This window comes from Anolis carolinensis, chromosome 5, assembly GCF_035594765.1.
Source record: "Anolis carolinensis isolate JA03-04 chromosome 5, rAnoCar3.1.pri, whole genome shotgun sequence".
Classification (NCBI taxonomy): Eukaryota; Metazoa; Chordata; class Lepidosauria; order Squamata; family Dactyloidae; genus Anolis; species Anolis carolinensis.
In genome coordinates, this window is record NC_085845.1 from 153336565 (window position 1) to 153352869 (window position 16305).

Sequence of the window (16305 nt, forward strand, 5' to 3'; positions counted from 1 at the left end):
CCCCCTCCATATCTTGGCAAGCTGTAACTTCCAGTATTCCTTGCCACTGGCTAAACTGGGTAGGGCGGGTGGAAGCTGCAACCCATCATCATCTGGAGAACTTCAGAGTTCCCGTTTAATACAATATGGAGCAGAGAAAGGTTACATGAAAAACCTTTCCAAGAAGATAGCCATTATTTTATCATCTGTAGTCCAGTGATTAAAATTGTTTTAAAACAGCACAATCCAATGCATATATTCTCAGAAGGGAACCGAGTTCAATAGGACTTATTCCCTGGTACTCGGACATAGGGGGAACTAAGGTTGCAATCTTATTCATAACTAAATACAGTAGAGTCTCACTTATCCAACACTCGCTTATCCAACGTTCTGGATTATCCAACGCATTTTTGTAGTCAATGTTTTCAATATATCATGATATTTTGGTGCTAAATTCGTAAATACAGTAATTACTACATAGCATTACTGTGTATTAAACTACTTTTTCTGTCAAATTTGTTGTATAACATGATGTTTGGGTGCTTAATTTGTAAAATCATAACCTAATTTAATGTTTAATAGGCTTTCCCTTAATCTCTCCTTATTATCCAACATATTCGCTTATCCAACATTCTGTCGGCCCGTTTACGTTGGATAAGCGAGACTCTACTGTATATGGAAATATCTTAAAAAATTAATGGAAGCTACAAGGACCCTGGATTTTGAATTTACCTTCAAATACAGCTAGCAAGGTATCTGGATTAGCTTTCACATCTTCTTTTGTTTTCCAGGGTATAAAAAATGGTTCCTTCTTCACTATTTTTGAGGAGTTGCTATTGGCAGGATCATAGAACTTGATTGGGAGCTCACCAAATTCAATCAGATGTATGTAGGAGAGCCAAGCTAAGCAGCGATTGTCTATGGTGAGGTATTGTACAACTGCCTTGCCGCTTTCTGACTTCAGAGCATTCTGCAGAATGGAAAATAACAGAATGCTTACACCTGGAAACATAAGACATTATGCCTGGTCCTACAGAGACATTCTAGAGGTACAACTTTGATCAAGCTCACTATTATGTATGATAAATCCCATGGCCACTACCATCAGGACTGGAATATACTATATCAGATTTTTGTAATTCAATGTGATCCAAAGACTCATTTGAAAAAAAAAGTTGGGAGAATAAATCTTGAAAAATAAATACAGTGAAGACAACTAACTCCAACCTATATATTATAAAAATATTCTAAGAGATACTCCTTGACAAACTACATATTAGGAATAGAAAGATGTTTCTATACAAATTATTATATTATTGTTGTTATTATTATTAATATCATCATCATCTTCATCTTTATTTATATCCCATCTAAATGTTTGGAAGTCTCTGGTGTAAGTCAACACAAGAAATAAATTTCACTCTCAAACATTGTATTATTTATCAAATTTTCTTCCATTAAAACACATTAAAACACATTTTAAGTCAGCCCTCAGCACAATAACCATCAAAGAACCTAACAACTGCACAGTAAATTGAACATACTTCACTTTCTAGTATTACAGGAATATAGGGACTCCTAATGTTTTAGCCAAACAATAGTCAGTTGTATCCCTTTCAAAAGAGTTCTGCCATGGCTTCCATCATGTATCTACTGCTGATTTTCACGTTTTAATATAGGTTCTATTATTTTAATGTTCACAATCTTGCTGTTAATAGTTTGATATATTGTATACCACCTTGGTTTTTACAGAAAGGTGATATTAAAAGAAACCCTTGGGGATACCAACATAAAAGGATGCTCCTCCACGATGCTCCTTTCTCCTGTGTTCTAGCGCCTCACAAACTAACAATATACAATAATACTAGAATCATCAAAGTCTACACCAAATGCAGCATGGCATTAAAAATAAGTACATACCTGAAATAAGGCAACAGCATTTTGATATTTTCCAGTGAAGAGGCTTAAGTGAATTCTATACAGCAAGATTTCCAGCAACTGAAAGGAGCAAAGATCCACATTTTCTTTTTGTTCTGGAGTTTCTGAGAGGAACTGTAGCATTCTACCACACACATAATCCTTTCCATCAAAAGAGCTTTCCAGGTTTAAAAACTGAATGAGTTAAGCAAGAAAAATGTTTTCAGAGTAAGCTATGTGTAAAATTCACTCCCTTTCAGCCTAGTGCTAAAATACAAAATACTGCTTTTGTTTAACTGTTTTTTTAAAGAATCACTGATTTGAAATGTGTTGAGCTAAACACAGTAGCTTGGAGGTTTTATCTCTTTAGGATCCATACATGCTCCTAAAGCAGTTCTGTGTACACTAATAAATTTCAGATTTTTGTGTCCCACTGCATCCTATTCTGGTACCTGTGACTTTTTTTTTCTTTTTCTAAGCAGCACAGAGGAATGGAAAGAGGGCCTTAAGAAAACCTGGCATATGAACCCTAGCATCCAGTATATTTTCTATTTTTCCCATAAGCAGACAAAAAGCCAATCCAAAGAAATAAAAGACAAAGTATTTACTTGAGGGGGGATCTTTACATTTTCTGTAAGAATTCTTCAGTTTGAATCCTTTGAGTCAAACTTGACACAGAACTGGTTTACATAAGAAAACAAATCAGAATACCAGAAGAGCCATGATTTCCTAGGTGTGAATAGTGGGGTGGTATTCTTTGTCTAACTGCTCCATCTTTGGCCATAGCAAACTAAAGAAAGCACCCACTGTTTGTTCCTTAGCTTTTTTTCTAGCTTGCGTGACATCCAAATTTACCTATAGAAAAACACTCAAAAATATGAAGTTTTTCCAAAGGCTAAACTTACTGTCCACCAGATCTTGTAAGTAGGGGCATATTCCACAGCCGTCTCACACATTTCTTGCACTTCTTCCTTTGTTCCTCTTTTTGAAAATAACTTGAGGTAGTGACACCAGATTTCAGAATTTTCTTTATTATTTTCTAGTGCTCGAGCCAAAACATTTAAAGCAGAATCTAAGCATTCTGATGATGATCTTCAATAGGAAAAGGAAAAAAGAAGATACTGCACATTCATTTTCATGTCATCAGCATCACTATACAATCCTTGGGCCTACACAAAGAGTTTTCCTTCAGCAGTTCTCCCCATCCCCTGCACCATGTCCTCTATTCTTCTGAATTTACAAGAGTTTGAAAGATTCTGAAATGGGGAGAGGGAGAGAAGCTACTGCACAAGTAACACAAAGGAACTTATGGATAGTGCGCTGCAACTGTGGTTTACTGCCAATATTTTCAGAACACCTGCTGATTCTCTGCTTGAAAGATAAAAACTTCTGATGAAACCTGTTTCTGAATCACCTTGCTGTCTAAAATGTTCCTCTGAAATCATCACCATCATCAAATGAATCTTTTCTTACTATAGTAGAGTCTCACTTATCCAAGCCTCGCTTATCCAAGTTTCTGGATTATCCAAACCATTTTTGTAGTCAATATTTTCAATATATTGTGATATTTTGGTGCTAAATTCATAAATACAGTAATTACAACGTAACATTACTGTGTATTGAACTACTTTTTCTGTCAAATGTGTTGTATAACATGATGTTTTGGTGCTTAATTTGTAAAATCATAACCTAATTTGATGTTTAATAGGCTTTTCCTTAATCCCTCCTTATTATCCAAGATATTCACTTATCCAAGCTTCTGCCTGCCCGTTTAGCTTGGATAAGTGAGACTCTACTGTACTTCCATGCTGCAATGAAGCATAACTTGGCTTAAAACATCAAAATATTTTATTACCCTTACTCTGGACTGTAGATACAGTAACAGATCTAACCGCGTTTCTCAATTGCTTTTACAACAATAACCTACTTGTGGTTTGGCTAAGAACACAGAGGCCTTTGATGGACTGGATTACAGCTGCACAGGTGAGAAACCTCATATAAAAACTGTAACTGATTTGTTTGCACAGGAAGAATTACCTACCCTTCATTTTGATTCAGGTATTTATAGGTCAATTTGATCCAAAGCTGAACATTAAGAGGGTTCTCCAGGACGCTTGCCTCCAGGTTTGAAATGTCATCAGTCTCATTTGTAAAATAACGAACGTCATCCGGAGTCACAACAGCATCCAGAGCAGGAATCTTTATTTTGTTTTCTACTGTGGATGCTGAAAATAAAAGCATTTGTTACCAAAACCATTACATTTTGCACATCTTCAGACTGCGTTTTATGTTATGCTTAGTTTATATTTACATGTGAACAATAGAAGTCAATTGGGAGGAAATAGTTCAATAATAATAATCATAAATGTATTACCCACATCTCTCTGCGGCTCAAGGCGATAGACAATATCATTAAGACAAGAGATAAAACACTATTAGAAGACATAAAAAATACACAAAACTAAAATACACGAACATTCCATGGAAAACAGGGTTGTCTCAAAATGGGAGATCAAGACTGAACCAGTGGCAGGAAGCAGCGATGGTAGGTTAATTGTAACATTGATTATTCACAAAATCTTAAGACTTGCTGAATTACCATGTTATCAGTAGATTTAGTAGATTATGAATATGCCTGGTTGACTCAGGCACAGAACTAAGCCTGCTTGAACCTTAAAACTATCAGTGTAATCTCTTGCAAGGAATAATCTGCAGTAGGCTTGTGCATTTTGGCTGAACCTCAATCCGTTTCTCCTGGCCAAATTTACGGAGACCCCCCAGATTCATTTATGCAAGCCTCCTGAAAACGGGTGGGTAGCCGAATAGCCATTTTCGGTCCGCAGCAAAAAAAAAAATGCAGGCTATTAGGATGAAAATGATCACACTTGGAGGACAGATCAACCACTGTTAGCCCATCAAGTTTCATAACATTTGGGTCATCCCGTGATTTTTAGGAATTTCTTTTCTTTTAGAGCACAGAAAGAAATATAAACAGAGAAGAATTGTTTGCAAAGAAATAAAATTATAGGTAGGTAGGTAACTAGGAAGAATTTTTCTGAGATTGAGACTTTTCTGTTTGTTTGCTGTGATTATTACTATTAATACTAATAGTTAATCTTCTTAAATTATTTTCTGAAAGAGAAGGGGGAAGGAAAAAAAAGAAGCTAAAGGGTGACTCAAGGCTCTCACAGTCGCCCAAATATTTTTGAAGAAAAGCACACCAAGAGCAAAGCTCTTTCTTTCTCCCAAGTCAGACTGAAGCATCTCTCTAGAACTAGGATGCAACTGAGAGCAATGGAGGTGCTCACTCCATTAAATAGACACAGCTTGAGTATGACACGTCATGGCATTCTTCTATTCTGATTGGTCCAACAGGCAGGACTCACAAGGAAACCCCGTGTGAGCATGCAGCAGCCTCTTCACACGCCACGTGATGCTGAATAGGAGAGCTGTGATCGGCTGCCACGTGACCCGTTTTGGGAGAAAAAAACATGGCAGCTGAGCCCTTATCAGCTCAGCCAAACAATCCGGATTGGCCGAAGGGAAGCAGCATCTCTACCATCAATGGAGTAGTTTTATATGTAAATGTTTGAGTATCTGAAATTGTTTTATCATTGTAGGATAAATTTAAAGGGAAACATTGTTTCATTATAATGTTTATGCATAATTTCTTTGTCACTAATATTCCCAACGTAATTGTACTATTACCGTATTTAATAGGACCAGGGGACTGTTCTTCTTCACCACTGCTATCACTGTCCAAAGGAGCCTTTTTCCGGTACTTAGGCCTCCATTTCCTTTTGTCTTTCCATGTTGTATATGGAGGGGCTGTTGGCAATGGGGAAAAATTCAAAGCATATTGTAGTTGGAAAACCTCTTATATCCTGACTATAAATAAAAAGCATGTCAAGCTACTCAAAAGTTACTTACTGTGGCCTTTGCTCTCATTGACTTTGCTAACAAGAAGTACAGCCATCTGATCCATTGCCATGCGATCTCTATTTACTCCAAAAAGTTTTTCAACATATTTTTCTGAAATGAGATAATAGCAATATTTAAAAAATATTGTTGACAATTTAAAATTGATTCATATATCCAGAGAAATTCCCCCCAAATCTTTGGAAATCTGTTAAATGTAGTCTAAGAGAATCAGAAATAATACATTGGATTACATGAGATTGCTGCTTTTTGTTTTTAACAGGGACAAAAAAATATTACCCCAAAACAGCTATTACAGTGTCATTAGGTCTAAGGTTTAAGACTGATATTTTAAAGGGTACATTCCAGGTGTTAAAAGTAGAACATACTTCAATGGCGTAGTGGACTAAGTGACTTGAAGGTTGGGTTGCTGACCTGAAAGCTGCCAGGTTCGAATCCCACCTGGGGAGAGTGTGGATGAGCGCCCTCTATCAGCTCCAGCTCCATGCGGGGACATGAGAGAAGCCTCCCACAAGGATGGTAAAAACATCAAAACATCCGGGCGTCCCCTGGGCAACGTCCTTGCAGACGGCCAATTCTCTCACTCCAGAAGCAACTCCGGTTGCTCCTGACACAAAAAAAAAAACCTTCAAAATATCAAGAGCTTTTTATCCAAATGTCAGAAGTACTTGTTTTTTTAAAAAAATTAAAAGGGTTATCGAGCTTAAAAAAGCACCCCTGGTATTTCAGGTATGAAACTCCACATACATGAGCAGAAGTAAAAAGTAGAGGTGTCCAGAATAACTTCCAGAAAACCTGGACTAATGCTGGGCATCCCCCCCACAGCATAAATGAGATTATATTATAAAACACTCTTTAGTAATCCTTAATACTTTTTAGACTGAAGCAAGCTTTAAAGAAGAGCTTCCTTCCTACACATTAGTTTTTAAAAATGCTTGCTGCGATTAACCTGAATATGTAAATGGACACCAAATTAATGATAGAAAGAAGAAACAACACCTGTTGCAGTGCTTATCTCTTCATCAGTGTTTTTTTCTGAACAGCCAACCAATGATAAACTGTATGAAAGAACATCCTCAAAGAGCTGACTTCGGCTGAGAGTGCAGTCCTTCATGTGCTGCCTAGAAAGAAAAACCCAGGAAAAGCTACTGTGAATAGTCTATCAGAAGTTCACAAATGCTGTTTTTAAACAAGTGTGTAAAATTACTCCGTATCTTAGAAGTGTGGCATTTAAACTGACAATTCTACTTCTTTTTTTAAGGGCAAACAATAATAATAGAGATCTGTTGGCCCAATTGCACCTGAGTCATATCGTATTGCTCTCCAGACAACTGTTCAATCAGTTCCCAAGCCTTAGCAAGCCTTTAACTTCAGGAAACTGATTCAATTGTTCCTGTTTGGGGTGGCATTCTGTGATTTGAAATTTCTGCTGCAGGAATTTGGTTACTGGGTAACCAGGAATTGGAGAATTTATTCTTTCTGTATATATGCTGTCATTATGACTGAGCTTTTTAAAATAAGCTTCACCGTGCAGTTTATGTGAGTTTTAAGGAAAAGGACATGTGCAGAACACCACATTTTTTTCTTAAGAAGTATTTTTTTATGGTTAAAGCAGCTATGATCTGATTAAGTGTTATTCAAAAGAGATGACAAATCTGCTTGTGTTCCTGAGACAGCCGCCCCTCCAGCAAATACTGCTCAAATTAAAGGTACACACTTTGTGGGTATTAAGGAAAGGAAGAAATCACTCACCATTGGCAATCGTCATCATTGCATGTGCCTGTAAGGTCAAAACGGCAGAAACACTGTTTGGGTTCAATCATATTGCTGTGGGATACTGAACTGAGGTAAAGCTTTTCTTTTGTTCGAAAATAAGGACTAAACCTAAATGGAGTAAGTAAAACAAGAGATGTTACTGTTTTCAGGCCAAGAAAAACAGACTTAACAATTTAAAACAAAACACCCTGAAAATAGTAAACCTAACTCTGTATCACTGCTTCTAAGGATAACAATAACCAGCTAATCAGCGCCACCTGCTGCTCAGTCCAAAGGAGGACAGTGACTTGTTTGTCCTTCCTGCACAAGCTAGGTAAATTAAGAACTGGGATGATATACAAATGTGTATTACATTTGATCTGAATTAAATTCTACAATTCCATCCCTGCCTATCTGCTTTAATCTTTAAAGCATTATTAGAATGACACAATGGAAGGAAGATTATCATTGCTATTATTACAATGCTGAGAGTTATGTTATTTGAGGCTGCCACACAATTAATAATAACTATGTTAAATTAATGTCTCCTGTATTCAGAAATTACGTTAAAACTTCAATTAGTGCAAATCAACTGTCTGATTAACTGAATCATGTGAGCAAAAACCATTCTGATTCCATTGTCATGCCACTAGATGTCTTGAGACTAGACTTCTCTAGTCTGCTTCCCTACAGATATTTTGAACTACATCTCACTCCTACAGATCACTATCTATACTGGCCAGGACAACATGGAAGTTCAGCAGGGTGGGACATAAAGATATCTCATATTTTGAGGGGGGAACTTTGTGGGCTATAATGGGGATAGAGAGAACAGGTAAGTCTAATTCGATAGTTTTCAGTAGCCATCATGAGTTGAACCGGTGAACATTAGGGCTTTGTTGTTCAAGCGTATTATGAGGACAAGTGTTCTGTGATAACAACACAGAGAGTGTTTCTTACATGCTTCGTGCCATTCCGTCTGAGATGACCCAAAGAGTGACAGAGAAATTTCAGGATTATTTTCAGCAATGTATTGTCAACAATGGCCACCATTTGTCTGACATGATTTTTAAAACCGATTTAAACAAAACTTTTCAGAAATATTTAGATAGCTTTGTTCATTTTATAGGCCTTCAAAATATGGGAGATCTTTATGTCCCACCTTGTAGTTCAAAAGAACTGGAAGTAAAAAAAAGCTGCCTTCTGCCTTAAGCAATGAGTGATCTATTTGCATGAACAGTGCAATACAATATGAATATTTTTACTAAGAGCGGACAAGGCTATTCCTGCTTTACATACTTCAAATGCTTACATCATTAGACATTACTTATGGAATTAAAGTCAGCAGGTGTATCTGGCCTTACTCTGTCATGCTGTAGAATAGCTACAAGAGTCATGCTATGCTACACACACGGTAGACTGCAAATCTCAGCAGTCCTCACAATTACAGCCAATGCAGATGCAGTTCAACTGCATTGAGAAAGCTATATAATTCCCACTCCTGTGAAAATGTAAAAATAAGGAAGTAAAATAGGGTGTAAAGGCCCATAGGATCAGTTTATATTGGGTCATAACAGACTTTATGGGGACAAATTAATGAGGCTGTGATCAGTGACCCAGATCACCAAACAGGGAACAGACTTTGACCACACCTGTTTTCTACAGAGAGGAACAACAGGCATGCCCTCAATAAGAGAAACAAAAGTAGAACGTTGAATAGATTTTGTTTCACTTCATTCTAAACAAAATCTATACCAGCACAAGTATTATGACAGCCCAGGCAGGTGAAGACATGATAAAAATTAACACTGCATGACACTGCTTTCAGGGCTAGGGCACTGAGGGACTGTACAGCATTGGTAAATCACAGAATGGTGATATCTGAATAGGGAAACACATAATAAACCACTCTGCATCCAGCATGGCAGCAATGGTTCTGCTAAAGAAGTCTTCATGCAATGTTTCTAGTGTGGTTTCTTTTCTTTTAGCAATGTAAAAAGTGCAAATGCATAAAAGCATCTATGATATTTGTATCACTGTGTTCCTAAAGAAATTCGTTTTAATATGTAATTTTCAGAGAAATTTTAATATGTGCATTTGTAGTATTTTACAATGTTCACATGTTTTAATTATTCTATAACCCACTCGAGCCACAAGAAGAGGCGGGTAATAAAAATATTATTATTTCATAGAAACCTTCACACAGTTCCCACCTAGGCTGAGGGTCTGTCCACTGGGCAAAATAAATCAGACTTGCCTTATATTAACCACAATCCTAACACGTGACGTTTATGACGATTCAATTAGGTTTTCTAAAAGCAAACTCACATTGAATTGAGTTCACTTGGGACATTAGTGGCAACTTAAGCCAAAAACATTACACTGTGTATGCTGCATGCAGGACTAATGAGGCAAACATAGGATCTATGCAACTCAAGAAAGTAGGATGCAAACAAGGATATTTTTTCAGGCCTTGTGGTTTCCAATTCCCTCGTGCAAGTCTGCCTTCTTGCCTCACATATCTTCCATCCTATGGGCTCTAGTGATTCTCACTCATACATAAACCAATTCTACATCAATATGCTGTTTCTGGCATAACATTTTTATCAATAGAGCATACATACCTATAAGACTTAAAAACAAGAAGAGGGCTATGATATGGTCCAAATGGATATGGCTTTCCCTCTGTTTCTTTATTTGGAGCAGCAAAAGGGTCTACATCTGTGTTTATTTCCTAAGAAAGAGATACAAATGCATTACTTTTAAGCACATAAAGACTTCAGCCAGTGAGTCATCTAAAAACATAGTATTTTAGATTATTCAATACATGGAATTACCTTCCCATATAAATTTTCTTCATTAGCAAATATAAAAGTTGCATTTTTTTTCAAGACATCTTCCAAGCCATCAGCTTTCACATAGAGTTTTTTCAGTTCATCGATATTCAGACCTAGAAAGAGTTCTGGTTGTTCGAGTGCCTTTTTAGAAAGTTTGTTCACATTTTCCTGTTTAGGGGTGTCTATGTGCTTAAGATTTGGTTTTGTAAATGAATTTGATTCTTTGAAAGACCTCCTTCGTTCTCTATTAGAGTTGTTCAGAATTTCATCATCAAAATAATTCTCCTCAATATCCAGAGTCAGTTTGTCTTGGGTCAGATCATGAAGAGAAGGTTGAGGTAGTGCAAATTCGGGTTCTTCTTCTGTAACAGGGATAACATTTAATCGGTCTTTAATCTGATGTGCTTGGGCCTCCTTTAGTTGCTGAATTTTGAGAGCATATTCATACTGCAGTTGCTGTAGCCTTTTTTTCTCCAGTGCAATCAGCTCTGCTGAATGTTTCTTGGGGCTTGATAATGGGGATTTATCCAATTTCAATATTTTGTTTGGCTGCTGAGAAACATTTATGGTTTAATTATTGATAAAATAATTAGCAAACATGCAAATTAACACTTTGAAATTTTGCCTGAGAATATACGAACATATCAAGAAAACAAGATCATTTGCTATAGGTCAGGATAGTCATGCAGCCTTCAAGATGAAAGGGCTATATTTCTCATATTTAGCTACACCACTTCTACTGCAACTCCCTGCAAACTGAAATAGTCTTTCTTTAAAATCCCTGTCAAATCACAAACTGTTTTTGACATTCTGTTTCAGAAACAATTTTCCATGTAGCAATTAGGGATGCTGTTAAAGGAATAAAGCCAAACCCTTCTTGGGCATTCCACAAAGCTGAATTGTTCCTTAAATCTTACTTAATAACCATAGCACTGTATAGCAACGACCCCCCCCCCTTTTTTTTCTTTTTGGAAATAAGTCTTTATTATTTTTCCAAATAGGTATAACTGGAAGTGCATTGCCGATCATGCTTTCTGGACTCAACATGAAACAGCAAAAGTTTAATAGGGATCAGTTTCTTTAGGGCTAAATTCTCAAATAAAATCTTACCCCCAAATGACTGTGTTCAAGTTTTCGTTTTCCAATTTCTTTACTAGCCAATGCTTTTGCTCGAGCAAGCTCTTCTCCATATTTTAATGCCAGCGCTTTCTTTGCTGTAACTCGTTGTTGTACTCTGTGGATCTGAAGTATTTCAACATTTTTCAAAAAATGAAAAATTGAAGTAAACTATGTATATAAAATATATACCTAAATGTATCTAGTGGGATCAGAAGCCCAGATCACTATATAAATTTCAGTATTTACACAGTAACAGGAATTTAACTCACTTGTTCTTGAAGCTTCTTCAAAAATACTTTATTAGCATTTAATATCTTTTCTGTTGCTTGCAGCTGTTCATTGAGTTTTGCAATCTTACTCTCAGCAAGACGAACTGACTCTTTCTTTTTTGCCTCTTGCTGCAGGAGATGCTTCAACACAGACTCATCCTTCATCAAAAGAAGTCTAACAAAACAGTTAAGAACATACACTAATTGCTCTATATAAAATTGTAAGAAATCATCATCATCATGAAAGCTATTAGAAATCTAGGTATTTTCAGTAAATCTATGGTTTTATATTCGCAAAGGATTTACAGAATAAGATTATGATGCTAACAAAGTTAAATGCAAAAGAGTCAAGATATGTCACCATGAATAATTTTATAAGGGCGAATATTTTAGCTTAAAGTCATAACATTTTATCTAATACTGGAATAAATTCATCAATCTTTGCAGAGCACAGAATATCTAACTGAAAGCTGACTTATTGAAAACAGAGAACACATATTTCAAGAATGCTTTTGAAATAAAAAAATTCTAAAGTTCTATCACATACAAATAGAGCAACAAGCGAAAACATCAGCCTGTGTGCATTTTTCTGTGCATTAACTGGATATGCTACAACATAATTCATCAAATCTATATATATAAAAGAGTGATGGCATCAGGGCAGTGGACAAAACAACAAAAGTACAGGCCCCGTAACCTCGAAATTTGACAACACAACCCATCATCCATGCCTCCAGGTTGATACAACAAAAAGAAAAGAAAAATAAAGTCCTAATTAGAGGGAGAGCAATATTTTTTTTATCCAATTGCTGCCAGTTTAGAGGGCTAATCTCTGCCCACTTGGTTGCCTAGCAACCAGCCAAGGGACAGCCAGGCTTCAGTTAGGGGACAGGCAGATTTAGGCCTCCCTTAGACTTCTTCCACAGATTATCTGATTTTAACTGGATTATATGGCAGTGTAGACTCAAGGCCCTTCTACACAGCTCTATAACCCATTTATAATCTTACATTATCTGCTTTGCACTGGATTATCTTGACTCCACACTGCTATATAATCCACTTCAGTGTGCATTTTATACAGCTGTGAAGAAGGGGCCTCATATAATCCAGTTCTAAGCAGATAATTTAAGATTATCAATATACAGTAGAGTCTCACTTATCCAACATAAACAGGCCGGCAGGATAAGTGAATATGTTGGATAATAAGAAGGGATTCAGGAAAAGCCGATTAAACATCAAATTAGGTAATCATTTTACAAATTAAGCACCAAAACACCATGTTATACAACAAATTTGACAGAAAAAGTAGTTCCATGCGCAGTAATGCTATGTAGTAATTACAGTAGAGTCTCACTTATCCAACACTCACTTATCCAATGTTCTGGATTATCCAATGCATTTTTGTAGTCAATGTTTTCAATATCTTGTGATATTTTGGTGCTAAATTCATAAATACAGTAATTACTACATAGCATTACTGTGTATTGAACTACTTTTTCTGCCAAATTTGTTGTCTAAGATGATATTTTGGTGCTTCATTTGTAAAATCATAACCTAATTTGATGTTTAATAGGCTTATCCTTAATGCCTCCTTATTATCCAACATATTCGCTTATCCAATATTCTGCCAGCCTGTTTATGTTGGATAAGTGAGACTCTACTGTACTGTATTTACAAATTTACCACTACAATATCACAATGAATTTAAAACACTGACTACAAAAACATTGATTATGAAAAGGCAGACTGCGTTGGATAATCCAGAACATTATATACGTGAATGTTGGATAAGTGAGATTCTACTTTAATATGAAATAATTACTGGGATAGAATAATGCAGAACAATATAATCTCTAAAACCAGGACAGTAAATAAACAGGGGAATTCCACACAGGAAACAATCAGGGCCAGCTAACACCTCCCAACAAAGTATTCCCATCATCAAAGTCTGGCAAATCCTCTGTTTTCTCAGGGCCACAGACAGTAGACGCACATAAAATATTGCAAACAACACCACTCTGAAAACAAGGGAATTCCAGACAGGAAAGAATCAGGGCCAGCTAACACCTCCCAACAAAAAATTCACTCAGGGAGGAAACAGCCAGGCTTTAAAGCTGCAAGGCCATTACATCCTAATCATTTTTCCTAATTGCAGCATTCATACTTGCCTCCAACAGACAAAAAAAACCAATCAGAAATATTGTATATTCACAACCTTTAGGAAATAATATCCCCTGATGGTGCAGCGTGTTAAAGCGCTGAGCTGCTGAACTTCTGGACCGAAAGGCTGCAGGTTTGAATTGGGGGAGCGGAGAGCCCCCACTGTTAGCCCCAGCTTCTGCCAACCCAGAAGTTCAAAAACATGCAAATGTGAGTGCATCAATAGGTACTGCTCTGGCGGGAAGGTAACGCCGCTCTATGCAGTCATCCCACATGACCTTGGAGGAGTCTATGGACAACGCTGGCTCTTCGGCTTAGAAATGGAGATGAGCACCAACACTCTGAGTCAGACATGACTGGACTTAATGTCTGGGGAAAACGTTTACCCTTGACCTTAACTACCACCAGTTCCTCAATACTTTATTTCCCATACCACCATATTTTGCCACAGCAACACGTGGCCGGGCACAGCTAGTAATAATAATAATAATAGCAACAATATCTTTAAAATTTGTAATTTTAAAAAATTCAACAGGCTTTCTGAAAAAGACTCATGTCAAGGACAGAACGCCACAAGATTCAAAGTAACAGAGTTTATTAGATTACAGAACTCAAAAAATGCCCGTAAAACACAAGGGCCAGGCAGTTTTTGCCTTTAGGAGCAAAAAGGGGCAAAAGTAAATGTTCAAAAGATAAACCGGATTAAACCGGAGTTTAATCCGGGTAAAAACAAACTGCTTGCGTCAGCCTGGGTATAAACGAAACGAAAGCCAAGGAACAAAAGATACAAAGAATGCAACTAATTGGCAGCAGATTCCTCTCTGCTGCCAACACTGTGCTTAGAGTAACTTGCGTCACTCCCCCACACACACAGCAGACAGGATCTCCAACACGAGTAAAACAGCCAAGGATTGTAGCAGTTGAGTAGACCAGTTCCGTTCCGTAGATCAAAGCCAGAAGCAGACGTTTGTAGTTTTTCCAAGTCCAAGAAGGGGGGAAGACAAGCCGTGGTCAGTTCAGTCCGAGTTCTCAAAGCAGGAGATGGCGTCCGTCAAGAAGACGACGGAGGGTCAAGCTAATAAGAGTAAGCACAGGTTTGCACAAACAAATGCCCACACAATCCCTCCCGCCGTCTGACCCTGGATTCCAATCAACTTACGTCACAGCACAGGAAAGCACACAAGTCTTCAGGGAAGCGTCCCACACACACACGGATCCCAAGCGTTTGCCCAGATTACCTTGCCCAACGCAATTTGCAATTGCTCCCAAGCCCCATTTTATGCCAGTTACAAATCTTCATCACTGTCAGCTGTCCTCCTTAACCCGGGCGTTTCCTCATCACTTTCCTCGTCAGAGCTGGAACACCTCTGACTACGCCCAACAGCATCTCCAGCTGTGGATCCCGTCCCATCCCTCCAGCTAAACCATGGGTCTAATCCTGAAGGTCCCCATTCATCTTCTGTCCCATCATGGCCAGTGGCACCCACTTCCTCCCTTACCCGAGTCCAATCCATCTCATCCTCCTCTGAGCTAACCAGCCCCTCCTCCATTCTCTCCGTAAACCCTTCGAAAGACTCCTCGTCAGATGGTGCTGCAAATATGTCTCGCAGTCTTTTTCTCTCTCGCTCCTCGAGAGTATCTGACTCTCGAGGAGTCTTACGCCCACGTCTGTCAGTAACAGAGCCATGAGGCTCAATCATAACACTATCCCCTCTCACAAAGGCCTCCTCCCCCGATGGCGGAGAAGTGGCAGTGATACCCTCCGCTATAGCACCACGACGACTAGAGGTATCAAGTTTCAACAGCGAACGATGAAAGACTGGATGGACCTTTAAACTAGACGGTAAACGCAAACGAAACGCAACAGAAGAAATCTTTTTAACGATAGGAAAGGGACCCAAATACCGAGGCGCAAACTTTCCCCCAGCCTGTTTAATATGTTTGGAAGATAACCACACCAAATCCCCTTCTTCCAACTCCTCCCCTGCCTGCCTGTGGCGGTCAGCCTGAGTCTTTTGCGTTGCCTTAGCTTCCAACAGTAAGCGACGGGCAACATCATGCAATGCAGCCATTTCCGAAGAGCGGTACACAGGGTCCGAAGAGACCACATTGGTCGACGGCGCCACACCTCCCCGTGGGTGAAAACCATAAGTTAGCTCAAATGGCGTATGCTGACTAGACGTGTGCACCGCATTGTTGTAAGCAAATTCCGCCACCGGTAACCACTTTACCCAAGCCGTGGGTTGATCTAAACAAAAACAACGCAGATACTGCTCTAAGAGCCCATTAACCCGTTCCGACTGTCCATTAACCCGTTCCGACTGCGGATT

General features: G+C 38.1%; 1 protein-coding gene across 4 annotated transcripts in view; it reads right to left on the bottom strand.

Moving 5' to 3' along the window:
• Positions 1 to 16305, bottom strand: part of zfc3h1 (zinc finger C3H1-type containing) — a 46160-nt gene that overhangs the window by 8814 nt on the left and 21041 nt on the right. For 2 of the 4 annotated variants that reach the window (XM_008110951.3, XM_008110949.3), the window contains exons 13-24: positions 11816 to 11990; positions 11538 to 11669; positions 10428 to 10979; positions 10215 to 10324; positions 7588 to 7719; positions 6835 to 6956; positions 5827 to 5928; positions 5605 to 5724; positions 3938 to 4121; positions 2802 to 2988; positions 1900 to 2091; positions 712 to 949 (exon numbers count right to left, since the gene is read on the bottom strand). In XM_008110951.3, the coding sequence (XP_008109158.2) occupies positions 712 to 949; positions 1900 to 2091; positions 2802 to 2988; positions 3938 to 4121; positions 5605 to 5724; positions 5827 to 5928; positions 6835 to 6956; positions 7588 to 7719; positions 10215 to 10324; positions 10428 to 10979; positions 11538 to 11669; positions 11816 to 11990 (2246 nt within the window). The remainder of the gene's footprint in view (positions 1 to 711; positions 950 to 1899; positions 2092 to 2801; positions 2989 to 3937; positions 4122 to 5604; positions 5725 to 5826; positions 5929 to 6834; positions 6957 to 7587; positions 7720 to 10214; positions 10325 to 10427; positions 10980 to 11537; positions 11670 to 11815; positions 11991 to 16305) is intronic. The other 2 variants (XM_062982613.1, XM_008110950.3) reach the window with 2 other exon arrangements.